The 26,536-nt window shown below is 38.3% G+C and overlaps 1 protein-coding gene across 1 annotated transcript; it reads right to left on the minus strand.

The window, feature by feature from the left end:
• Positions 1-625: 625 nt before the first annotated feature.
• LOC103717846 (golgin-84) lies at positions 626-24,768 on the minus strand. Its single transcript, XM_008806383.4, has 21 exons — positions 24,509-24,768; positions 22,182-22,262; positions 21,978-22,027; positions 21,248-21,865; positions 20,991-21,053; positions 15,099-15,176; positions 14,782-14,985; positions 12,127-12,183; positions 11,932-12,006; positions 11,779-11,850; positions 8,573-8,635; positions 8,383-8,481; positions 7,630-7,707; positions 7,294-7,362; positions 4,409-4,456; positions 4,216-4,311; positions 4,023-4,099; positions 1,717-1,762; positions 1,513-1,611; positions 1,393-1,437; positions 626-998 (listed from the first exon to the last, which is right to left on the minus strand). The coding sequence occupies exons 1-21, from the start codon at positions 24,534-24,536 to the stop codon at positions 927-929; spliced, it is 2,118 nt and encodes a 705-aa protein (XP_008804605.1). The 5' UTR covers positions 24,537-24,768; the 3' UTR covers positions 626-926.
• Positions 24,769-26,536: the final 1,768 nt, after the last annotated feature.

The following is a 26,536-nucleotide window of genomic DNA, read 5'->3' on the forward strand; positions in this document are numbered from 1 at the left end:
TTTGAAATGCACAAGGTTTTACTTGACGGCCACTGTGAAGGACTTTGAACTGAAAATGTATCATTTTGGAGCATCCTTATTTTGCGAGCACAAACACGACACCTTACGGAGTCAATCCCGGAAGAATCTCGAACCTTCTACGATGTGCTCAAATTCTCAAATTTCACAAGACTGCCTATAGGTGCATAACTAGTTAAAAGCCATAAATAGATTTTCTTAAGAACTGCAATCCAACTTTAAAATCAAGAATTTCATACGTTTAAAAAAAATGAATATATCTTTTTAAGAAATCAGGCAATATATAAATCACATTTGAATACCAGTCAACTGGTAAAAACGAACCAACAATAAACAACAGAACATAATAACATATCTATTTTAACTACTCTTCAGAACTCGTTTGGGACTCAAGCGCTTTTTCTTCTTGCTCCTGTCTTTGGGGTGCTTAATATAGTTTCAATGATCTCACCAAATGATCCACGTTCAGTTGATTAACTTGGCCAATATCCTTTCCACACATTTACCGTCGCTGAACTCAGCAAGTTAGCATCTGCTAAATAGGTCTCAACTTAAATGAACAAGTGAAATACATCTATCTACTTACACTCAACCAGTTAAAGCATGATTACAGGTTAAAGCTACCATATTATTCTTGGCCTTCCTTTAAAAATAATATTCCTGTAGATTTCCATCCTTTCTGAGCGTGCATATTCATTTCCAAGTCATAATCATCAATTTGCATTAAGTTACTGATACTTGTATAAGAGATGAAAAAATGGTTAGAGGCTAGCCACAAAACAAGAGCATTTACACTGGGGGAAAAAAGTGGGAAGTCCTCGCGTGAAAGAGTCAAACACCAAGGCTTTTGCATGATCCTAGAGATCCATGGAATGGCATGACCATCAGATGTGCATCGGCCAGCCAACTCATGGCAGGCTTGAATTGCCAAGTCCCATAGATAAAGCAACTTCCCTGGAGGCAAAGTTGTCCGCTTGCTCCTAAACATCAGAAACAAAATTAGATTATCACAAACTCTAGCAATCTTTAGAAATAGGTCATGTTGCAGATGAGTTAAGCTCCGCAACTATGTCATTTCATCATGAGCAAGGCTGTAGGAAGAAAAAAAATCTATTTGTAGGAAATGCAATTCATCAGAGATGAGCAAGAATCATGGGGCAGGCAATTCTTGTACTCATAGACTGGTTCTCCCTCCTTGTTTTCCATTCACAAGTCCTAATTGAAAACAAAGAATGAAGGGCATATCCACAGCCATGAATGGATATAGTTGAATCGAATGTACAGATTACCATACATAATAGAACATCAATTTTTCTTAAGTAGAAAATTCACCACAATGAACTATAACCTGTGTTATGGCAAAAGAAAGCATACCTGAAGGCGGTGCAGCACATACATCAAAAAGAGGTGGATAAATACCTGTATAGAAACACGGTCAAAGGTTTTTGACAAATAATGTTAAATAACAAAGGAAGCAAGTGAGCCATTTCTAACCAGATAGAAGAGTAGGATGACCCGAGCAACTGGATACCGCCATAGAAATCTAGTTGCACGGACAGCTCCTGTATCTAAAAGCTTTGCAGCCTTTTGCAGCTGCAAGAAACTGATGTGTTAAAAGAGAGCAAAAGGAGGCATGCATGCACGAGTGAGATTGAGAGAGAGAGAGAGAGAGAGAGAGAGAGAGAGAGAGAGATGCACCTGCATGCTAGCCCCAGCCATATGCCGGTGGTGCAGAGGAAGAGGCCTGCAGTGCACCTATTGGTTAAGTAACAACTTACTCGAGCTTCCACCATAAGAAAGTAAAAGATCACAAATGATTCAATATGTGAATACTAATTAGTTAAATTGCCATACTGTTTCTTTGTTGCTTGACATCAGTTTGTTATTTGGTGGACCCAAAATTATCGCAACATCTTATAGAAAATATTGCCCTAAATCAAGCGGAATGGAGGAAAAGGATTCATGTAGCCGACTTCAACTAGTTTGGGATCAATGCTTAGTCAGGTTAAGTTAGTAGACACAGATTTCAAAATGAAGCTGATTAGAGTAGCACCACCAGCAGACATTTTTTGTGAAAATCTTGCATTCTCTTGATATAAAACTTTCTTTGATCAGGAAGATTGAACTAAATTGAATCGCTGGCTTCAAGTAACATCGATAGGCCGCAGGCGCTCTTATTCGGCTTTATTTTGTACCAAATGACCAATCATAACAACTTAACCTACTCCTTTGAGTGCAAATCTTGCACTAAATAATAAGCACTTTTTCAGTTCTCAATTGATTTCTGTTACATGTTTTTACCCCTTTTTGCTGCTGAAGAAGGCCAAACCCACTATACGATTTGCACAGGCACATTTGTGTGAGTCAGTGACCGTAAGACACATAAGATTTCATTTAGATGGCCATGTTCTGGAATTAACTGGTCAGAGAAGCTAGCAATTTTGAAAACCAAAGTATGTCAATGCTGTCTCAGATTTACTTGAATGACAGACCACTATTCAAATGCTTTGGATCGTCCAAACTGCCAGGCAGTCTCTACTCTCTAGGATGCATAACATCCTAGGAGCATACAATGTATCGGGACTTAAACAATTTAGATCAATGAAGATCTCCACAAATTGGGTAGCATAGACAACTGCCACCTCTCAAATGCTTCCTCAAAAATCATGAGACTGACATGCTTTCCTGGTCCAGAGTAGCTGCACCTTGCTCTGAATCGTACTTATAATTCCTTCTTGTCTTGCACATCTAGTTTCCAAGAGTCATGCTTTACAAATGCCATGGTAAAAGCCCAGGGATGGCTTTGGTAAAGTTCTGTATTTCTTTCTGAGTCAGGGTGTCACTGGTTTTTCACAGCTTTCTCTTCCGTGAGTTAAAAAAGTAGATCGAAGGTCTAAACATTACATTCTAATGAATCTCGACCAGATCACCAAAAATCTAGCAGAGCATTTGCTGGCATTATCTTACATTTGTTTCTTTTTGTGAAATTTGATAAGTGTTCTGCTATTCAAACTTTACTGGGTCAACAGGTACACAAAATTATACAATGCTTTTCCTGTTCCATAATTCAGAAAATAATGCCTGGTTATTCAACAGAATGGGGCTTTTATGGCTCTTCACCTGATCAAGAGGGTCAAAGGTTCCTAACCAGGATCACTTTAAAAGGGTTTCCACGAAATTATAGGTACAAGTGCCCTTGGACGTGACTATATAATACCTTGCATCTGAAGAGACTATTTTAATTACACAACTACAGAATGACTACTAGTTTAGCAGAACAGATATTACTAAAGCATGCAATACAATAAATATTCAATAAGTCCTGTTCGTTTATTTCAAAGATTATTTATTTTTTGGTGACATTTCTTAATAACCTATTTTTACTCATTATATGAAAGATACTAGTTCAAAGCTCGATGACCATCTATTGGTTAAAACAAAAAGATATTGCGAAGCATTATTCCAAGAACCTTTTGTCTTGCTGGAGAAATCATAATTCATCTAACCTTGTTAACGAACTATATTTAATGCAGGTTTCAACAGCATGCAAAACACTTCGCTTTTATTGCTTCCAAGCAATCACCTAATCAAAACTATAATAGCGAATAACCACTCCTACCATGGTCTGCCGTACCGGTCCGTACCGGCCGGTACGGGCCGGTATGTACCGGTCCCAGGCCAGACCGATACCGGATCAACGTGAAATCCGGTACCGCTAGTTTATTGTTGAAGAACCGGTACGGGACCGGTTCGGACCGGTACGGGACCGGTTCGGACCGGTACGGGACCGGTTCGGACCGATTCGAACCGGTACGGGACCGGTTCGGACCGATTCGAACCGGTACGCCACCGGTACGGGACCGGTCCGGGCCGCCACCGGTACGCCGACCGGTACCGGTACGGCGAACCTTGACTCCTACTATTGTGTAGCAAAAAGAATGCCAGAGAACTATTATAGGAATGACGAGGCAATACTGAAGAAAACAAAAGAGGAGTCTGCATACTCGAGTGCTTTTATATCGGTATCTTCTTCCCATGTCAATGATGAACGACGGGTAGCTCTACTTCGTTCGGCTTCAACCTGCATAATACATGCTCCGGTTACCATATTGCATAATTAAATGAGTTCTCACAAGATAAGAAGAATATGTGGCAAGTCAACTTTTGGAAGCAAAGATTTAGTAGCTAAATACAAACCTGTGCTTCTTGGAAACGCTTTAACTCTTTGTCCAGTTGAAACTCCATTGCGGCCTTTTCACTGCCCATTGCTTCTAGTTGTGTTTGCTTATGGTACTGAGATGAAAACCATCAGATGCATCCAAACTTAAGATGAAATCAAAATGTTGAAAACAACATTCTTTTTTGTAATATAATAAAATCTGGGACATACCAATAAATCTGTTAGTTCACGATATCGTTTCTCTAGTTCCATATGTTCCTGTAAAATGTATACCATTTTAAAAGAAGATTCCGCAATATTATAGCAAGACAATTGAATATGTTGACTTTCGAAGGGGGATGTACAGGTAAACCTACCAGTCCAAGACAAATGATGTGCCATACAAACTGATAGTTGATGCTGTTAGTGAAAGTGTATCGCATGTAAAAAGCCGAAAACAAACAAAAAAATCCCTAGGATTTGTACCCCTAGCAGAATGGCAATTGCACCCCTAGCAACCCATCTTCCCTTCCAACTCTTCCACACTAAAGCGATTTCTCCTCTTGCCACAATCTTCTTTTAGTTTTTGTGTATGTAAGTCATTTGCATGCACCCTCTTAATTGCTTTGTGTTCCAACTTTGTCATCTAGCTAGCATTCTTTGCTATGATCTGTTAATTCTAATCTGTTTCCTACAAGCACATTTCAACTCCATTCATCTTGATTAGGCAATCCTTTATTATCTATATGTTATATTCAAGATAACAAATTAAATGCAAGGTATCTACTGGCTATAAATTTCATGCTAGATTATTTTCTATATATTCAAAGTATATAAATGATTGTTTGCATGTATACACTTATAAATATCTGAAATTGCATAAATACTCTTGCAAATTTATTATTTGTAAATATACCCACATAAGTTATTCTTTTGACATGTATTGCCCTAATAAATATCTAAAATTAGATGTATACCCTCACAAATTTGCTACTTGCATATATACCTTTATAAATTATTTATTTTTGCACGTAAAAGCTTATAAATTACTTTTCTGTGTGCATGCCCTCAACTCAATAAAGGTATATGTGCAAAAAGAAATAATTTATAATGATGTACATGTAAATAGTAAAATTATGAGCGTATGCATGTAAAAAAATAATTTAGAAGAGTATACATGCAAATAGTAAATTTGCAAGGTTATGCATGCAATTTCAGATATTCATAAGGGTATACATGCAAATAATAAATTTGTGAGGGAATACATGCAATTTCATATATTTATAAGGATATATATACAAAAAAACCAATATATAAAATGCATTTTCCAGTCCTCATACTATTTCACAGTTTCTTTCTATCTTCTGACTTCTATGAAGTCGCACCGCCCTTTTGGCCTCTACTTCGTAGTTGTCTGTACAACGACTGCTCCTTTCATTCTTTCTTATTATTCTTACCGGATATAAAAACCATAAGGAAAATAATTCTAAAATGTCTCCCAAAGCATTCAATTCCAGTGTCATACAAACTTCCCATATCATCACCACTATAACATCCAACAACAATGATTAGTTCATTAATGAGTTATGACAAGCATCTAAACATTCATATCTATTTACATAAACTGCTTGAAACTAAGTGAATATACTAGAATGATATTTGACAATGTCACGTTGGTGCCAACTAGTATAGTTGGTAAAGTCATTGGGCTAAGGTACTTAATGACCTAGGTTCAAATCATGCCTACACTTGGGGTGGCTGGGAGAGATTAAACCCCTCCCTCAAAAAAAAGACATTTGACAATGTCACTAATTCACTGTTTTCTTGTACATTTCTTTACTTTAAATTAATATAAATATAAAATGTCTTTTTTTTCCAACGTCATTGAAGCTTCCTTTAATGGTGCACTATATGCACCTCTATACAAGCAGGATTAAAACATCTGTACATTTTGCTAACCTCTCTAAATATGTATATTAATTACCCAAGCAAGAAAGTTTACTCCTTGATAGTCCAATCTTTTTCCATAACTTCCTAACAATTAACAAAAGATCATGATCGTTAAACCACGGCACCAACCTGTACAGGGCATAACATATTGACCCAATAAGGAACCAGCTTGGTGTATGGGTTTGCTCCCATAACAACACATGCTACAGATGCTGTGCCAACTCTAGTGCCATACCCTACTGTACTGGTAAGGTACCAGCATGGAATCCCATACCAAGACTAAAACTTTAGTTGCACAATGATTTATTTGATCTGTTAGCTTTAAATTTGTACTACACTTTTTTTAAGTTCAACTGAAAATTGAAAAATGCTAGTTCGCTGTATAGACAAAATTAAAAACCAGCTAGTAAATAGGTCCCTCCAATGATTTCTAATACTTCTATAGTCTCTCAAATCTATAGCAACTTACCCTCCTGAATTCTTTACATGCACCCATCTGAAATTACAGTAATAAAATAAGTATTCTCTAAAATCTGTACCATAGCAAAGTCCCTTTTTTCATCAACTCTACTAAACATCCTACTTTTCTGCAATATCAGTAGCTTATGTGAAACTGTACGACCTTTAGTACATTAGCAGTCACTGAAATTTCTAGTTCAACTAGCATACCTGTAGTTCTCCTTGAGAAAATTATATTGAAACCAAGGTTCGCCATCTCAATAGCGGACCTCCTAGTGCCATACTAGCACAATATCGGTATGGCACGGTACGAAATTTTTTTGGCATACCGAGTGTCGATACGCCACCCATCCCGAGTACCGGTACCGAAATAGTATGGTACGCCGTGTACCGTCCGATTCAGACCGGTACGGTATACCTTGATTGAAACTAAAATTAGAATGGGAGACACTTGCTATATTACCATATCGTACAACAATTTGGGATGCTTGATGGGTTCTTTAAAAACATGGAAGCTTTAAGACTTTGAAAGTTTGAATAACTATCCATAATGCAACCGACAGTTTTAAGTGGCATCTACAGGAAGGCAAAATATCAATTCACTCACCATTAGAATAACACCATTAGGCAAAATATTAGTATTAACTATTAAGTATTTCAATGATATTTATCAAAGTAATAACAACTCACAACAAGAAACAAATTACCTGCCGTGAATAATGCTCTGCATCCCTTCTCATTCCAGCCATCTCCACTCTCATTTTTTGCATCTCAGCCTGCCAGGTGATTATGCTAATTGATGATAATAGTCCATTAACAATAAATATTAAAATGGCTAGGGTTATAAGTGCTAAGAGAAAATTTAAAAGAAATGATAATTGTAATATTTTCATATTAAATTTTCTTAATCAGGAACAGTGTCTGGAGTTCCTAACTGTACCTGTATCACCTAAACAATGAGACAGCCTAGAGTTTGTGCTCTCTGAATTTGAGGGAAAAAATATAACAATTTTGTTTGTAACGGAGAATTAGAAAATAACTACCTCTAAAGAAGAAAGCTTGTTCTCTGCCTCTCTTTGTCCTTGACGTGCGCGCTCCACTTCTTCCTGCCATGCCTGCATCTTAATTTTCGAAAGGCAAGGGTAAATTAGAAATTGTTTGCTAAAACAAATTGATTGCTGCACTTTTCCCTCCGAGGATAATTTTATGCTTCAATCTCATCCTAACAGATAACAGTAATTGCAGATCTCTGCAGCGTACAACTATGGTCTGCTAACAGTTTTCAGTACTGTCAAATTGATATACATTTTTCCTATTAGCAAATAAGGAACCACTTTATTAGTTTGCAGTGAGAAAATCAGAAAAGTAAAAAAGTATAATTAAATATGCCTATAAAGCATTTACTCTAGTTCGATACACCATGCATCCCATTATAGAATGGATGGGAAAAGGGCCACAAATATTTGAGGAACACAACAGTTAACAAAATTAATTGCAAACTTGTCGATGGTATAACTATGGACGATATTTTCTTCAATAAGCATAAAATCTTAGCAACAAATTAATGCCCATAATTACCATATTAAGCATGATTATGTTAGTGGGCACTTGTATGCCTAGCTTTGAAATAGCAGTTTAATCAAACTCAGGCATTTTGTAGAATAGAAGCTTCCTCAATTCCTTCCCTATATGATTGATTGTATAATTAGCTCCTAGCTTGATAACACGATTGGCAACTCGAAATCCATTTTTTAACTCATTGATGTACATAATGTTTATAGGGTTGTGTTTACTACCTGAAGGTTTTGACTAGCTTCTTCAGAAGGCTTCTTCTGGCCACGACGATTACGAGCTTCCATGTCTTGTAGCTCTTGAGTCAGAGATGCACATTCAACCTAAGATGATATAGAGATTATTCGAATATGCTGCAAACTTACCTACCAGTCCCTTGCAGCAACCACATTAAAAGACAGAAAGACACACTACCTCAAGCAAAGCCACTTTGTGCTCCAGTTCCGTTGCCCTTGTTGTGCTTTCATCTGCTTGTCTCTGAATGTCAATGAACTTGTCAAAACTAAATGAAGCTATACCACATGGAGATTAGTGAAAGCAAATTATGTGTTTCTGCAACCACCAGTATGATGTTAATCCAGTATATAACAAGGTTTTAGGATGTGAATTAATCCAGTATATAACAAGGTTTTAGGATCTGAACTGTCTACAGATCCATGATAATCAAAGGAGGACATTCAAGTACGGGAAAGAGAGAAGCAGCCAAGTGATAAAATTTGATAGGAAGCTAATATGTAATGCATATGCTTCCAGTATGTAAGGAAAACATGGGTACACAGCACATGGATGTTTTCTGTATTATAAAACCAATTAAATGAAGAAGTGTAGAAATTGAAATCCACTGAATATAAAACCCTATGCTCCAAAAGCTTCTATTGTTGGAATCCAACAAAAGCAGGACAAACAGCCCAAGAAGAAGTTTAGCATCTGTCACGACAAAAAAAAAAGGAAAGGAATAATCTATACACATGTAAAGCTACAAGATGATGTGCTGGGGTCTGGTTGGGCAAATGCTGTGAACAGCCTGCACATACTCCACAGACAACCATATCAGTGCGTAAGTATATCAGCACTCAGACAAAGGAGTGAATGTCCCCATGCAGCACACGAATCTCTCTCTATACATGTCTGTACACGAATCTCTATACATGTCTGTACATGTCCCCATGCAGCACACGAATCTCTCTCTATACATGTCTGTACATCTATATAGATGTATGCATATGCAGTTTTTGTGTGTGTGCATGTGCATACATGCCATGGGTAGGATTTGAACCCATTTCTTTTAACAAAAAAAATATCGTGCATTTACAATATGGCCCATCTTAAATAAGCTAGTCATGATTACAACATCCTAAATGTCTAGGTTAAATATTCAATGTTTTGGAGATTTTCTACCTGGGAGCCTTGAAACCAAAAATCAAATGTTTTAAGTTTTTCCTATGCACCAAGTGGTGTCAAAATGGAATTTTTTAAAGAAAAGATTGTATCCAAACCCATTTGGTTCATATGTTTTCTACGGTACTTGGAACATGATTAACAGCCCAAATTCTTGATTTATAGGGTCTATCATGTGTTCTTGCACTTTAACTCCAAGGAATAAGGATCATACTGATAGAATTTGGAGCACAACTTGGAGATCCAAGGCAGAAAAAAAATTGGCCCAGTCAATTCCTAGTGTTGACTTTTGCTAATTACAGTTAAAGCCCGGCCAAGAGAGCTTGACCAATCCCTCCTTTCCAAGGTTTATACTTTGTAGTATCAGTTTCGGTACCCCTACTAATACCCAATTGGTACAATGTCAATACAGTCGGGTTACTGGTACCGATACTCTGTATGAGGGTCATACTGAGTATTGGTTTGTTACTGGTACAGTCAGTACACCTGATACCGCCCAATACAGTCTGGTATTTCAACATTCAAACTATGCTCCCTTGTACCTCAAGTTAATCCTCTTAGATCCTAAATCAACTAATAAGTTAAGATTTGTTGGGGCTCTAAAATAGGTAGTCCGGTCCATAGTTGGTAAGATTCTTTCTTTTCATAGGATTTCATGAGACATTATTGGGGTTTAATTTGCTCCCTCATGTGGGTCCTAGCGGGCATCAAGTTGACAGAGAATAGTGGCTGGCTCTTTCCCGGTGGAAGGTTTGTTGGAATTGAATCAGAATCGGTTGTTGTGAAAGATTGGGTCATTTTTTCAATTAGGAGCTCACATTAAATAAAAGGAGGGAAAAACCAGCTAAAAATGGAAGGGTTTTACAATTCAATGAAGGAAATAAGTATAAAAAAGGCGGCCTTTCTCCTGTTTCTCCCTAATATTCCTCTTATATCACTTCTTTACTTCTTTTTCTTGCTATTCGTATCAATATACTCCCTATGTTCATTTATTTTCTTCTCCAGCAGCTGCTGTTTCTGCTGTAAATCAACCAGATATCTGACATATTGTCAGATCCAAAACATGTTTCGATTAATTAATGACATTCTCCCACTATAATTCCCCTCTCATGCTGTTTTCTGCTGATCTTTACAGCAGAAAACTGTGATTAATCAGACTTGCAGCAGATGCGAGTTGATTTGTTAACAACCAACAAGCCATCAATGAACAGGTCTATGATATCGAATTTAACAATCCACCCAATACATAGTAGACCATCAAAATTTGATAAGTGACAACATCATAACATTTGTGTACTTCCACCATAAAGAGTGAAAAAAAGTAGTGTTATAACCCTACCAGCAGGATTTAGTCCAAAACTTTCCAGCGCAAAATATGTGCTGGGCCATCTTAATTGAGAGTTTGCACAACTGATCATGCTTTTCAACATCTAGTTATTTAAGTACCAAAAAAGAAGGTTATGGAGGTCTTTCACCCATGCATCAAGTGGATACAAAGACCATGTATTCAATGCATCGCCTAAGCTATTGTAAACATGACATCTTTTTCAACAATCCTGCATCGCGAGGTATTAACCCATCAATTATTCACTGTGTATGCATCAGTTACATACAATTGTAAGATAGGAATTTGCTAGATCATGAAACAATCTTAGTTTTGCAATTAAAACAACCTTCTCCTTGCATTCAGCATTAAGGCACATGTTACTAGAATAAAGATGTTCAGACAGGATTTTGGGTAAGAAAACATATTTCAATTCAATAGATTTCATAAACAATAAAAAGAAAGGTAGCGATAAACAGGAGACGTAACACAAGTTTGCCAATGATTTACTAAATAGCCACTACCTTTATAGTATAGCCTAATATACTTCTCTATGAATGTATAATATATTGTCAGAATGTGTACACTAACTTTTAAATGTAAGGTACATCACGCATGGTTTACTTTGACTTGCACATTTCAACATCATGCATAACTCACTTCTGATGTGAATACATATCCTGATCAGATGTTTGCTTATTAGAACATATAAAGAAAACAAAACATAAAAACTAAAAATTCAGATATTTTGCATGAGATGTTAAATGGCTGTTTGTTATTACATTCTACAAATTAACAAGAAAGAATAAGCATCTGAAATAAAGAGCAAATTTGCCTTTGTTGATGTAAGCATAAGAACATGATTGCCATGAATGAATTAATACCTCCCTAGAATTACCTGGATTCTAGCAAGAGCATTAGATGCCTCAACAGCTCGGTGTTCTAATTCTATCTCTCTTTCTACTGCTGCCTGTTAGTTTCAAAGATAGTCATAAGCAAATATGACAATCGAAGATTATGAAAGGAATTTAGAACAGTTACAAAGAAACACCATTTTGGTGGCACTGTGTGCCGCGCGCTCTTCTTCAGCTCTGCGCTCTACAGAAGCAAGTTCTTCTCGTAAAGCCTATCAAGTGAGAAGATAATTACCTTAAAATTACTAGAACAAATGACCCAAAAAATCATTTTACCTTGACATTAATCCAAATTATAGATTAATAAATGCTCTTAGAGCTAAAAGATATACCTGGATCATCCGGGTTTCAGTTAGTTCACGGCTCCTCATAATAGTTTCCATGTCAGCCTGCTTCAAATAGAAGATTGATGTGATATTTGAATCCAGTCTGATAGCTTAAAGATACCACTGTAGAAATGATTGAGTCAACTTGAGAAATTAAGAAATGGTCACAATCATCCAGTCTGGTTTTTATTGCTTTTTACTGAAAGACTTAATCCCTGTTTGCATGCCGGAAGAGCTTATCAGCTGATGAGAGCTTCCCAGCAGCATTCACGCAGTGTTTCAACTAAAATTACAATGGAAGGAAGTGGCATGACACAACTAACTCTAATTTTTAGGGATAAGTTAAATCACTTGGAAACGAAATAACCATTAAAACCACAAGAAAAGAAATAATCGATCCTTAAAAACATGGACTAGTTGTGTCAGGCAGGAATTCCCATCTCTTTCAAATTCTAGCCCCTCCATCAGATTTTTCAAACCCTCTTCCTGCTGAGAAGTTCTTATAGGGCGGACAAGAACTCCCAGCATCCAGAGAGGGCGTTAGTCCAGCATAATGAAGAAATGTTAGTCAGTCTAGCATGGCATTTGTTTGAGTGCCACAAAAGCTGATAGAATCTGCACGAATTATATTGCCATAAGCCCTGACTCTTTTGAATTATCTCAAATATGCTTGCCACAGACTCACATGAATGTGTGCACACATGTAAGTATACATACAAATGCATATATATACAGTGTGCATGCACGTATATACCATGTATGTATGTGCATATGGGTGTATGTACTTACATACTGATGGCTGCATGTATGATTTGTATAATTCTGACATGATTTCACCGACCATCCAAAGTGTGTTAAACACCAATACCTAAAGCACTCGAGTAAATTTTGAGAAATGTTGAAGGCTACATAACATAATGCTGTTATCTATCAGAGACAAAGCACATACAGTTGGTCCAAATATGGGATATGGTAAGCAGATTTAAGAAAGCATTTCCAATACTCACAAGCCCAGTTGGCAAAACCTCATGCCTTGGCAGAAGAAGAAATACGAACCAGCAGTAGAACTAAATTAGTAAAATTGAATGTAGAGCCTAAATATATGATGAAGGTAAAATAGTTTAAGTTCAGAATAATGTCTCTTTTTGCAGTGTAAGTTTAAGCAAAAAATTCTATTTTTTTTCCAATAAAGTGCCATGAACTTCACTGCTGATTTTTCCTTTTGAACCTAGATATCATCCTGTTACATATCAGAGATGAATAACATACTGTTGGTATTCTGTTCAGAATATGAGATTTAGTAAGCAGATTTAAGCTGGCAATCCTCATTCTCGCAAGCTCAGTTGGTAAAGCCTCATCTCTTGGCAGAAGAAACATGAATTAATAGTAGAACTAAATTAGCAAGTTGAACATCAAGCCATGATATAGGGTGAAGGTAAAATATTTTGGGTTCAGAATAATATTTCCTGCTGCAGAGTGTAAGAGCAAAAGGTTGTATTTTTTTGCCAATAAAGTGTCACGAACTCTATGGATGAATTTTCTTTTTGAACCTAGAAGTAAACTACCTGAATTGCAGAGGTTTTAATCTTCAGGCAAAATATAAGAGCTGGGCTCTAACTGCAAATTGTAGAACATGTTTCATTAGGTTTTCAAAGGGTTTATGGTCAATTAACTGAGATCACTAGTTTGTTTTCATATTTTTCAATATGCTTCTTTGGCCAGAAGCAAGTGAAGAAAGTGATGAAGCAATGGGCTTTTAATCATGTGCCTAGGGAAAAGATTTTAGAGTAGTTCAATTTTTTTAGAGGTTACAATACAAGAAAGGAAGATACAAGGAAAATATCAAGAGAAACAAGGAAAAAAGGATCACCAAAGTACATATGACTTGTGCCTAGGATCTTGCACTTATAAAACATGGGGTCATATAATCAGGAATGGAGAAGTTATGATTTTTTATTTATTTCTCAAGAACCAAAGTGTACAAAACAATGAGGGAATAAGGTGAGGCTTAGCCTTTATAGGTTGCTTGCAGCTTTTGAAATATAAACACAAGAATAATTTTATTTTATTGACTATTGAAATAGAATCCCATTCACAAGAAAGAAAGGGAAAAGGAGAATGAAACACAAATTTTGAAACTTGTATTCCTATGGAACCTCATGGATAATGAACATGAAAGTTCATGAAACAATGTTAATGAATTATGGACAACCAATCTAACCCATTAATTTTCCAGGTCCTACCAAAGAATAAAACAAAACTTAACCCAACATAATATATAAATATAGAAATAGACATAAATAAACTGCTTTTACCAAAAAAAATCAAGTTCCGATGGTCAATATGCCAATGTAACATCTCCCTATGCATAAGAAATAAATATGTAACCTGTGAGGCTGTGACTATGAAACAGTCTGCTTGGTGAAATTTTCAGTTAATCTGACCTATGTTCTGTATGATTTACTCATCCAATCTTGTGTTTTTTATTTGATCTATTAATCTGCTGATTTATGGCGACATAAATTATACTTTAAGCAGCAGCTTCATGTTGTAAAGGGATTGACTCAATGGCAATACTGAGTACTAACAAGTCTATTCAGGAAAATCATTGCATCAGCAATTAATGTATCTGCTATACTCTAAATTACAGAATGGAACTACCTGCAAGGATGCGAGCTTTTCTTCTGCAGCAGCACTTTGTTTCTTCAAAGCATCCATTGAACTGGTAAGAGCCTCAATTTCAGAGTTTTTTGCAAATAAAGCATCAGCCATATTTGATTCAGCTCTTGCCACTTCCATCTTGCATGCAGACAACTCTTGCTGTAGTTGCTTTATGCGACCTTCATAAGAACTACTCAGCTCTCTCTGTTAAGACTTGCAGATCATGATTGGATTATACAGCATCTCTCATTAGCAAAGGAAATATGAAGTTTGAATTAAAAAACACACAAATGACATGTTTGAAAAGGAAGTTTTACCTCTGCAACAAGAAGTTCCTCAAGCTGAGCATTCTCAGCCTTGTATTCTTGAAGACGGGAAGAAAGTCCGGCACAGACCTGTTGGCCGGTAAAATAGTAGTTATCAGTCCCACAAAACACAGAAGCAATATATTATGGATGTAAGTTAGCAAATACTTGATATCCAGAAAAGAGCAATTCTGCAAATTTTCATTTCATTTTTACTTCTTCCATAATTAAGAAAGAAATTTGGAGACCAACCTTCCTAATTACCCTTTTCTAATATTAGAAATATCATAATTATTTTGAGTAAGGTTTACCATTAGTCAGGAAAAAAATAGAAAAAATTTTAGGTTACTAGTTAACTTGATGGTATATTCCAACAAATTACTGCAATAACGGAACAACGCTCCAAGATTCACTAGATCTGGACGAAAAAATAATATGAAGAGGGAATAAAGGAAGGCTTTTCTGCATTTATCTCTAAGGCACAAATTATAAGCCCAATGGCCAAAACAGAAAATATCCCTATCATAGTAACACATTATTAGATCATGGAGTGTCCTTTTCTTTTTCAGAGTTTGTTGAACCCAACAAAAAAATATGCATCTATTGGTTTTCAATGCTCGTAACATTTCCATGGGGTGTCACCATTACCTTCCTCTAAAGTGTTGTTTGTTCACATGCAATGGACGATTGACCTACATAATTGCTGCATCGATATAAAAACCACCAGAGACTATTTATGTTCCCACAACAAAGATACGAAAGGTCATATGTTAACAATAGCAAACATCATTTTCTTGTAAAATATGGGCTTCCATTTTCAATAGGCATTGGATGTAGCTCAATTAGATTGAACATGTTTCAATCATTAGAAGCTAGGCGTAATTTTGGAAAGTAAGTGTAATTATCAACTAGGTTCAAGTGTTAGCTTGTGCCAATCAATGCCAACCAGCATGTACTACGCTATGCCAATACTAGCACCCAAGGAATGTGGAATTGTCCCGAACCACCCGGTTCGCGCCATACTGAGCCGTGCTGGTGGTGGACCGAGACGGTTCCGCCATTCAAAACAAGAAATCGGTAAGAGGGGGAAAGGAAGAAGGAGAGAGAGGAAAAGAGAGGGAGAAAAGAAAAGGGAAAGGGAGGGAGGGCCGCCAGAGGGCGAGGGCCGGAGCAAGGGCTCCACCCTCCAAGCCCCTATTTCATTCAAAACAAGATGTGTCAGGGCTCTTTTTTTATTTAAAAAATCTTAAGTGAAGTAGGCAAACCTCTTGACGATTTCACTTAAAATTTCAAAATAAAAAAGGATGCAAATTTTAAGTGAAGTCGACAAACCCCTTGCTGACTTCATTTAAAATTTTCAAAATAAAAAAGCAGCCCCGACAGACCCTTATTTCAAACGAAACAGGGGTTTGGAGGGCGGAGCCCCTGTTCCAGCGCTTCAGCGCACTCCGGAGCTCGTTCTCTCCCTTCCTTTTACCCTCTCCCTTCCCCCTCTCTCTCTCTTTTTCTCTCTCATGTCCTCTCTCTCCCTCGCCCTCTGTGTTGTGTCGGTATGAGCCCGACATTGATCAGCATAGGGGAATACCGAACCGTGCCGCCTACCGATCGGTACAGGCTCCAGTACTAGCACGGTAAACCTTGCTAGCACCAGCATGGGTCGGCACAACACCCATTTATTCTTTTTTATTTTTTTAATTAAGAATAGGTTATTGAATCAAAGCTTAGCCAAACTAATCCGAACCGCCCAATTTAAGGGGTATTGAATTGAATTGAATCGGTGCAAAACTGGGTCTTTTTGCTGGTTTGGTTTGGAATCCAGTCCGAACTAGTCTAAATCATGGTTCTGCTCGGTACAACATGATTCTAGGCCCTCCCATGATAAGGCAGCTATAGCAAGTAAAGATAATATGAATCCATGCATTTTTAGGCACCAATTCTAATTAATCTAATATTTTAGGATAAATGGTTCTATTTTGGCTTGTCAACCCAAAATCTTAGGAGATTAACAATCTAGATCCTTTCACAAACAATCTAATCTAGTAGCTATGAGCACCATTGGCGAATTTCTGCTTAATACATAGTAAATAGAGAAGTCGTTTGAGATTTAAGTGTATCCATATGAAGGTGGAGCTAAAATACGATGACTCACTTCATAATAACTTTATATATGATAATAAGGATCCTATTATTGGCTGGTTTAAGGGTTAGCATTAGCAACCAGAGCTTGATGTGTTAGGATCGCCTCCTCAACTAGCCAGTATCATGTAAAGGAGGCTAGGATGAATACAAAGCACTAGGTAAAGCGACATGTCATGCTCACGACCAGCTAGTGCCCAGCAGCAAGAGCAATCACAGAGGTTAGGAGGAAGTAGGTCGAGGCCGTAAGGCTCCATGTATGAGACCATCACCTAAAGATATGACAGGGAGATGCTGAGAAGAGATTAACATAACACCGCATCCAATCAGGGAGGTAGGGTCAGCTAGGTTGGTGATCCTAATCGAGTCAACCAATAGACCAATCAAGCAAGGGCAACTAGGGAAAGAAAGTAGTTCGTCAAAGTAAAAGAGAGGAAAAGAAAAGAAATCTGCAAACCTATTAAACAGAGTTGATGAGGAGCTCGTTCACTCATATTCTGAGACCGAGCCCTTCGACAACTGGTTGCATAGGTCATCTCACGATGCAAACAATGATGCTAATGACAGACTGAGCGAAGATACATCTTGATGTGGGGTCGGAACTCCGACACCAGCCCACACACCGGCCGAGCAGGGAAAGCATCTGCGTCCCTCGCGAGGTATTGTCCGCTCTGGGATTGCCGCTTCGGGTCTGCGGGAGGTCGCCCAGGGCCGGAGCCCAATGACAGTCCCGAGCCCTGACGGCGCGGGGGTCCGCGGAGGTTGCCCCCTACCCTCACGGTTTTGTCCTATAAAAGGCGCCTCGTCTGAACGAGAGAGTGCTGGAACAGCTCAGCTCGGCAGAGCGATATGGTATTGTCCGCTTTGGGAACCGTGGGCACTTTGGCTCACACGGTGGCGGACCCACCTGCAGGCGCGTGGCTGCTGGACAGGTGTCCCTCACGGTTTTGTCCCCCGTAGGGGCGCCTCGTGAGGAAAGGTTTTAGGCCTCCTCATTATAAGGCACAGACCTTTCCGCTGATTAGCCGATGTGGGACTAAACTGGGAACCCCATCCCATAACACAGCCCCCTCAGTGGGAAGGTCTGTGCGTGGCCGGGGCCCTTCCTCTAGCGCCATCTGATGTGGGGTCGGAACCCCGACACCAGCCCACACACCGGCCGAGCAGGGAAAGCATCTGCGTCCCTCGCGAGGTATTGTCCACTCTGGGATTGCCGCTTCGGGTCTGCGGGAGGTCGCCCAGGGCCGGAGCCCAATGACAGTCCCAATGACAGTCCCGAGCCCTGACGGCGCGGGGGTCCGCGGAGGTTGCCCCCTACCCTCACGGTTTTGTCCTATAAAAGGCGCCTCGTCTGAACGAGAGAGTGCTGGAACAGCTCAGCTCGGCAGAGCGATATGGTATTGTCCGCTTTGGGAACCGTGGGCGCTTTGGCTCACACGGTGGCGGACCCACCTGCAGGCGCGTGGCTGCTGGACAGGTGTCCCTCACGGTTTTGTCCCCCGTAGGGGCGCCTCGTGAGGAAAGGTTTTAGGCCTCCTCATTATAAGGCACAGACCTTTCCGCTGATTAGCCGATGTGGGACTAAACTGGGAACCCCATCCCACAACACATCTAATGACCAAGGAGGTAACTGTGGATATGGCAGGGGTGCATACAACTCACAACTACATGGTTCGAGTCCATTCACTAGTGAGTCTAGTTTCACTCAGGCCGCATAGAATGCAGACCACAATGCATGATGTGAAGCCTGCAAAGATATGATTGCATACAGGAGACGAGCCCCTCAAGATGGTATAGAAACTAAGCTTGCAACAACTGATGATATAGCACGTGAAGTAGTGCCCTTGGACGTTGCTAAATCATCATAATACACCAGAGCAAGGTTCGCCGTACCGGTACCGAACCCCATACCGGTGCCGCACTAGTATAGGCGTACCAAGTGTCGGTACGGTACCGTACGCTCGGTACCGATCGTACCGACATTGGTGTACCGATACCGGTACCCATCGGTACGGGTACGGTACGCTCGGTACCGACCGGTACAGCGAACCTTGCACCAGAGCTTACTCTGCATGGCAAAGGTACAACCCAAGGTTGGTTGTATTGGTACCGATTGCCAAATGGCATGGTATGGGACTGTACTTTGCCATGTCGTTTTGGGGCCTATTAACAAAGGGAGAGTCAGAGAGGGAGGGGGAGAGAGAGAAGGAGAGAGGAAAAAAGAGATAGGGAGGGAGGGTGAGGGAGAGGGAGGAAGGGAGGGAGAGAGGGAGGAAGGGAGGAATAGAGCCCGAGAGATATAGAGGAAGGGCCGAAAGCCCTCGTCGAGGCAGGGTTTCTCCTATTTCGTTTCGAAACAAGGTTCTTTTTTAATTTTGCCGCTTTGAACTAAGGTCTGCAATTGTTACCGACTTCACTGGGTCTCTTTTTTTTTATTTTACCGCTTCCAACTAAAGTCGGCGGCTATTGCCGACTTCAATTCAAAGCATTGAAATAAAAAAGGGACCCCTATTTCGAAATGAAATAGAGGAGCCCTATCTTGATGAGTGCTTCTAGCCCTTTCTCCATCTCTCTCAACCTCTCTCTCTCACTTCCCCTCCCTCTCCCTCTCTCTCCCTCCTTTCCTCCATCTCCCTCTCCCTCCTTCCGTCTCTCTCCCTCTTTTCCTCTCCCTCCTCCTCCCTTGCCTGATTTTTCGAATCAAGGGGTGGAACCATGCTAATTCACCCTTGATACGATTCAATACACCCTGAACTGAATGATTCAGGATGGTGCGGCCGCCCGATACAAGACGGTATAATCGCCCAATTCAGGACGGTATGGCATACCTTGGTACACTTGGATGCATATCCTCTATCTAAGAGGTAGTAATTAAGTGGCTATTACTCTCCATAGCCTCAGCCAAATTATGGGTCAGATTTTGCTACCGCAATTTCCCTCAAGTGGGATGGCATCAATATCAACGTGGTTATCTAGGAGGCCCAAATTATCATATGCAAGGATGGGCATGGTATCTAAGTTGAAGACAAGTCCAAGGAACTATGAACAAAATCCCAATATCTATAAGCAGCATAGACGCTCCATGAGGTCCTAGATATCGATATGTATTTTGTAATTCAAATCTATTTAATATATGTACTTTGAAGCTAAAACTATGCAATACCTATTTTTATTTATTAAAATTGCATCCATCAAGCAATCATATGGCCTCCATGATTAATATGAAATAAAATAATATTAAAACAACCTTAAAGTCACATTTCCAAGATCCTTGGACCCTAAAATAATCATAACAGCCAAAAACTTGAAAAAAAAGGAAAACCCATGAATTAGTATTGTACCGATAAACTTCTGAGTACTGAGTATCAGCATGGTACCATACCATGACATACCAAACCGCTATGATCCCCATTACCAAGATTATGAACCTTGATTGAATCCTTTTTCATTTTTCACTAAATGTTGAATAGAAGCAAACTATCATGTATTATTGTATTGTTAACTACCAGTCTATAATTCGAACTATTAAAATATGTTTTGCTATCTAGCTTGACATAGAAACCATATGGCACAGTCTTTAATCTGCTAGCTATGATATCAAATTAATTGAATGCAGAGGACTTTAGTTTATGATGACTTATATATGATTGGCATGAAATGTATGCACGCTAAGCTAGTATGAATATTCTAATCAATATTTACAAATAGTCAGCTTTTGCAAAGGAGAATCAATATGATGAATGCAAGGTCATATGTGATAAATCTTACCCTAGCTAACCGGGCTTCTTTTGATTGACCAGTCTTATCTGCACTCTTAAGCAATCCTTGAGCCTGCCATCCAACTTAAAGAATCAACACATAATGATGAATGTAGCTGGATAAATAAATGGAGAGCCACACAAAATATATGGATAGATAGAGATATAGAGAAAGAGAAGGGGGATGGGGCATCTGCAGAGAAAGAGAAGGGAGAGGGGGGTATCCAATGCTAAATGTCATGTCCTTTACAACATGAAACAACTCACCTCATCAAGCTGGTCTTGAACTTTCATTGGAGAGGCATCAGCCTTATGTTCCTTTTCCTTGTTCATGTTTGATAAAAGATCTGGTAAGATCTCTTTCTCATTTTCTTGGGTGTTGCTAGCATTGTGGCTTTCCACTGTTTCAGATCCAGGTCTCTCTTGGTTGACAGTCAAGTAGGTAGCTTCATCCACCAAACTGACTTTTGGTTCAGCATCAGCAGGATGATCTCCATTGGATATCTCACTACCTTTGAATATTGAGGGAAGGGCGGAAGGCCTTTCAAGCTCATCTTTTGAATTTGCAACTATGACATCATCATTTGTAAAGGAGGTTGTGCTTTCCTTGTTGTTGTCCGCAGATGGGACTTCCACCACATTGTTTATATCATCGCCACCTTTACCATTTTCAATATCTGATATTGTTGTGTCTTTGTTGTTATCAGAAGGTGGTTCTGTGCTTGTTTCTGCAGTGTCATTACTGCTAACATAAAGAGAATGTTCAGATGGAGAAGTTTTGACATTATCAGTTTTCACAATTTGCACTGATGCTTGTTTGGTTTTCTGGTCTTGCTCAGGTCTGATGCCTTTATAAGTTTCAGTGCTAGAGAGTTTTAATTGACCCTGTAAAAATTACATAGACAATCTTTGAGATAAACAACAAAATCTGCTCCCTCGAGCAAAAGAGCATTGTTTTAAGTGTGTGATGAAAACCAGTGGTAGGCTGATTAATGACCTTCTCCTTGGGTTTTGCCTTCCTGGTTTGAATTTCTTGACCGTTGGATGCTAATTGATCGCAAAAAAAAAATAAAAATAAAATATAAGTGCTGAATGTTGCATTTTAAACCCCATAATAAACCAAAAAAAGCAGAAAGGCAGTTTTGCTACAAGGCATTACTAGCTTGGTAGAGTTGCAATAAAAGATGGCAAGTAACTGTACCTAAGTCTTGTGAGGCAGCCTGCTCATCTGACAGCTCACCAACAACAAGTTTTGCTCTCCGGTCTACAACCTCCAATAAGTCTGTTTTTAAAAATTACAGTATCTTAGTGTATTCACAACATTCCAACTATAACCTCATGCTTGTGACAAAAGGAGTAATTTGCAAGTTAGTTAAGACAAAGGCCTTTGAACACGGCAAACTAAACATAACATGTTGTACTCACTGCATATGAAAAAAAAATAATATCTTAAGCAGATTAGCAAGAAAAAGAATGGCAACAGAATATATTGATAGCATAGCCTTCCAGAGGATCTTTTGAATCAATCAATCAACCAAAGTATTTGATTTGTGAAATGTACACGTATACAAGTAAGCCCTCAAATCATGTAAGTAATACATTCTATCAGTCAACCTAGATAGGCGTCATCACTCAATATCTACAGTTCTCAACCTTTAAATTCTTTATGTTGTTATCTAACTTGATTTTCTAATTTTGTTTGATAAGTAATATTTATTGTACGACATGAAAAAGATAGTCTATGGGGTTTCTAATAAACTAATTTATTAAGTAGCCAACGTACACGGTAAAGACACATCACATGATATATACGAACTGAAACTTTAAAATATTGTATACTTTTTCCTCAAGTTTTCAACAATTATGAAAAATCCAGCATGTCTTTCAACATGTTCTGTCTCTTTTCTTTCCTGTAACTTTGAAATATACACCATTCTGGTCCAGTTGTGATAAAACAATGTGTTAGCAGCTAATTTCCCTATAGTCATCTGTCCTATCCTATCAACAACATGTCATTGCATTATTAGATATTAAAAGAAATTCTGGGTAAATTGAGGTTTCTTTTTCTTTTCATCCAGTCTGAGCATGCCGTTAGCTTGGCAAATGTGGATCATGTGCAAACTATCTTCACAGAACAATATCATCAAGGGCAATACTGAACCAGATGATAAACCTACCAGCCAGTCCAGAAAGATTGATGATTCTGCAAATGCGGATTACTTATGTAACCATCTATGGTTCTAGTATTGGATAGTGTAATTCACAACACATTTTCATCAGGATCAACCGTTAAGAGAACCAATCTATATCATCAGAGCATTGCCTGGTTTTAAGGTTGCAAGGTTTCTTGCTCATGGAACAGGCATCTTCTGTATTGGCCACAATTTTGGATCCTTTGACATGAACCTGCATGATCCGCTCAAAACTGGCTACAGGATGAGTTTGTGTTACTTATGTATACGCAATAAGATGACTTACAATCACATGTCTCCTAAATGAAACAATATAGTTACAGGAATAGCCTGGTGGGTTGCTAATGGCATAAGATGAATGTTATTTAGAGCACTCTTCTTTATCTGGTATCTCAAGATTTGTTCTTAATATTTTGGATCTTCTTTTTTTCATTTTAATTATCAATGTCAAAACTGGCGTTTATGTTATTTCACTTACAGCTTCCCTTATTTGACTTGATAGAAATCCTAACATTCTGACTTAATATGTTTATGGACTTTATCACATCATACCGCTATGCCAGTCAGGAAGTTGTATCAAATATAAGCCACTAGGTTCATTGACATGAATGACACCAAACCATTGCCAGGAAAGGTTGTCTATAAATTAAACGCCACAACCTCTAATTCAAATTCAGTCCCTGAGGTTTCTCCTGCGAACTTATCCCATTCTTGAAATTTTATGGGCCAATCTTTCAAGACACGATGCACAATTCGACCTTGTAATAATATTTCAGGTCTTTCAAGAAGGTAACCCTCAGTTCACCAATCTCCTCCATTAGATCAAGGGCCCAAGAAAGAAATTTAAAGCAATTTTCAACAAAATCCATCAGTTATTTTACATAAAAAAACAACTCATGCATCCTGATTCCATATATGGATTGATGAGTTAAAATTTAAAACACTCAGCTCAGCAGACATTGGAACCAATTAAAACTGTTGCCAGAAAGCCCGCATTAGTTTGCATAATTTTTTAGAACATCAAGAATTCCAGATGCCCACGATTCACAATTTCATTAGCAAATCCTAACAAATTAACAGGTTTTGTTAATAAGATGCATGCATTGAACTAAATACAAACCCTAATTTCGACCAAACAGGACTTAAATTTTCTATTTTCTCTTGGATCAGAGATGAACAGATCTTCCATATCCCCGGTCTAATTCTTCGATCGTTTCAAGAAGAATTAAAGAAATCACTAGATCCAATTCGCCATGCAAACAGAAACCGCAAGGAAACTCCGGATCGGTATGGGATCGCAGAGGCCATTGCAGGGGTAGGGACGAGATCGGCGTACCTTCGGCGGCCTTGAGCCAAGAAGCCATGGCGGACGGGGGGAAGAAGTCCGATCCAAGGAGGAAGGAGAGCTAGAAGGGAGCGAAACGATCTCGCAGCATTTATAAAAGGCGGTGGGACGGAGATCGGAGGCGAGGGGCGCGAGTAGTCGGGAGAAGGTGGTGGTTGAGGGCTTTCGTTTTTGTATCGCGCTGCTTTCGGATCCTTCGTCCGTTGGAAGGAAAACGTACTAATGCTTTGCCCGTACCTATCACCTAATGCCTGAGAAGTCTTATATACCAGATAATATTATTTTCTTGAGCCCTTTAGCTCAGTCGGTAGCGTATAATGAATGGCCTTAACCTTGCGGTCGCACGTCACAAAGTAGAATGATTTTTCTTTTTTCTCTCTTTCGGGAAGGCTAGATCTGAAACCCAATTGGCTTCATTCGTTTTCAGTTTTTTTTTCCTTCTCTTTTGCATATTTTAGTGGGAAAAAGGTTAATATTCATATTTTCTCTTTTTAAGCATGAGGTGGGAAAGCTACATCAACGACTAAACTGATGTTTTTTTTTTTTTGTATATCTTGGTTTTTTTAGGCCCTTTTCTCTGTTGTATATCCGGCGGGGGGAATGCTACCTTAGATGTTTTCTTTCTCTTTATATATATATATATATATCTTAGAGGGGAGCTCATAGTGGGCTTAATTCTTTTCTGATTTTTTTATTTTTTTTTGTTTTTTCTCTTTCATATATATTTGGGGAAAAAAGGAAAGGCTACTTCTAAAACTAAAATGATGTTTTTTTTTTCTCTTTTGTATATCTTGGTTATTTCTCCTTTTCTGGCCTTTTCCTCTTTTACTTATTTTGGAGGAAAAGGCTACATTTAAAACTAAGATAATTTTTTTTTCCTTTTATATATCTTGAGGGGGAAGTCTACATCCGAAAGGAAAATAATGTTTTCTTTCTCTTTTGTATATCTTACTAGGGAGCCCACGGTGGGCTTAATTCTTTTTTTCCCCCTTTGTTTGACCTCTTTCTCTTTTATAAATCTTAGGAGGAAGGCAACATCTGAAAATAAGATGTTCTCTAACATCATTTACATTTTTTTATTTTTAAAAAATAAAAGAATATTTTTAAAATTTTAACATATAAATATGTTTGGTATATTTAATTATTTTCAAAAATAAAATGTGATGATAGAAATAGAGATAATGGTAAAAACAGAAGAGGTAGTGAAGATGATAGTAGTAGTGGTGATAGGATGGTAGCGATTTAATAAAAGTAGTAATAATGGTGGTGACAATGTCACAGAAGTGATAGTGTGGCAGTAATAGGGGCATTGATATATAGCAAAGACAACAGTGATGACGATGATAGTTTGGTAAAAGTGATGATGATAATATTAGTGATAGTGATAGTGTATTGAGAGTGGTGTAAGAATCGTTAATGCAGTAAACGCAGCAATAAGAGCAGCCATGATATGGCAACGGCGAGTGTAACAACGATAATAATGGTAGTGGTAGGGGTGGTAGCAGTAATGGTAGAGGTGGTGTCAATCTCGGTGTGAAGAGCATGAGTTTCATTATTTTTGAAAATATTAAAAGTAAGAAATTCTTACTTTCAATATTTTAGAAATAATAAAAATATTTTTCCAAAAAAATAAAAATAAGAATAATATTACAAAAATATTTTTATCTTGGTTTTTTTTATAGGTTTTAAAAATAGAAAATAAAAAATAAAAGTGATTCCAAACATGCTGTGAAATGACTTTTTTCTCTTTTGTATATCTTGGAAAAAAAGTTTATATCTAAAACTAAAATGATGTTTTCTTTATCTTTTGGATATTTTAAGAGTGATAAAAAAGGTACATCTAAAAGTAGAATGATGTTTTTTCCTATTTTGTATATTAATAATACATCCTCCTCTCCCTCCCCCTCCCCCCCCCCCCCCTCCAATTAGCAGGTTAACCCTTAGTCGTAAAGAGCGGGAGAAACCTCAGATGCATGAAAGGTTGAGCATCCATTTTTTATAGAAAGGTTTTGTAACTTA

This window comes from Phoenix dactylifera, chromosome 4, assembly GCF_009389715.1.
Source record: "Phoenix dactylifera cultivar Barhee BC4 chromosome 4, palm_55x_up_171113_PBpolish2nd_filt_p, whole genome shotgun sequence".
Taxonomy (NCBI): Eukaryota; Viridiplantae; Streptophyta; class Magnoliopsida; order Arecales; family Arecaceae; genus Phoenix; species Phoenix dactylifera.

Excerpts from the sequence above, each read along its gene's own strand:
- LOC103717846 (XM_008806383.4), bottom strand. The coding sequence starts at position 24,536 with ATGGCTTCTTGGCTCAAGGCCGCCGAAG. Across the intron at positions 22,263-24,508 it reads TTGGCTCAAGGCCGCCGAAG|ACTTATTGGAGGTTGTAGAC; the intron begins GTACGCCGATCT and ends TTTTAAAAACAG. Across the intron at positions 4,312-4,408 it reads GTGAACTAACAGATTTATTG|TACCATAAGCAAACACAACT; the intron begins GTATGTCCCAGA and ends TTTTCATCTCAG.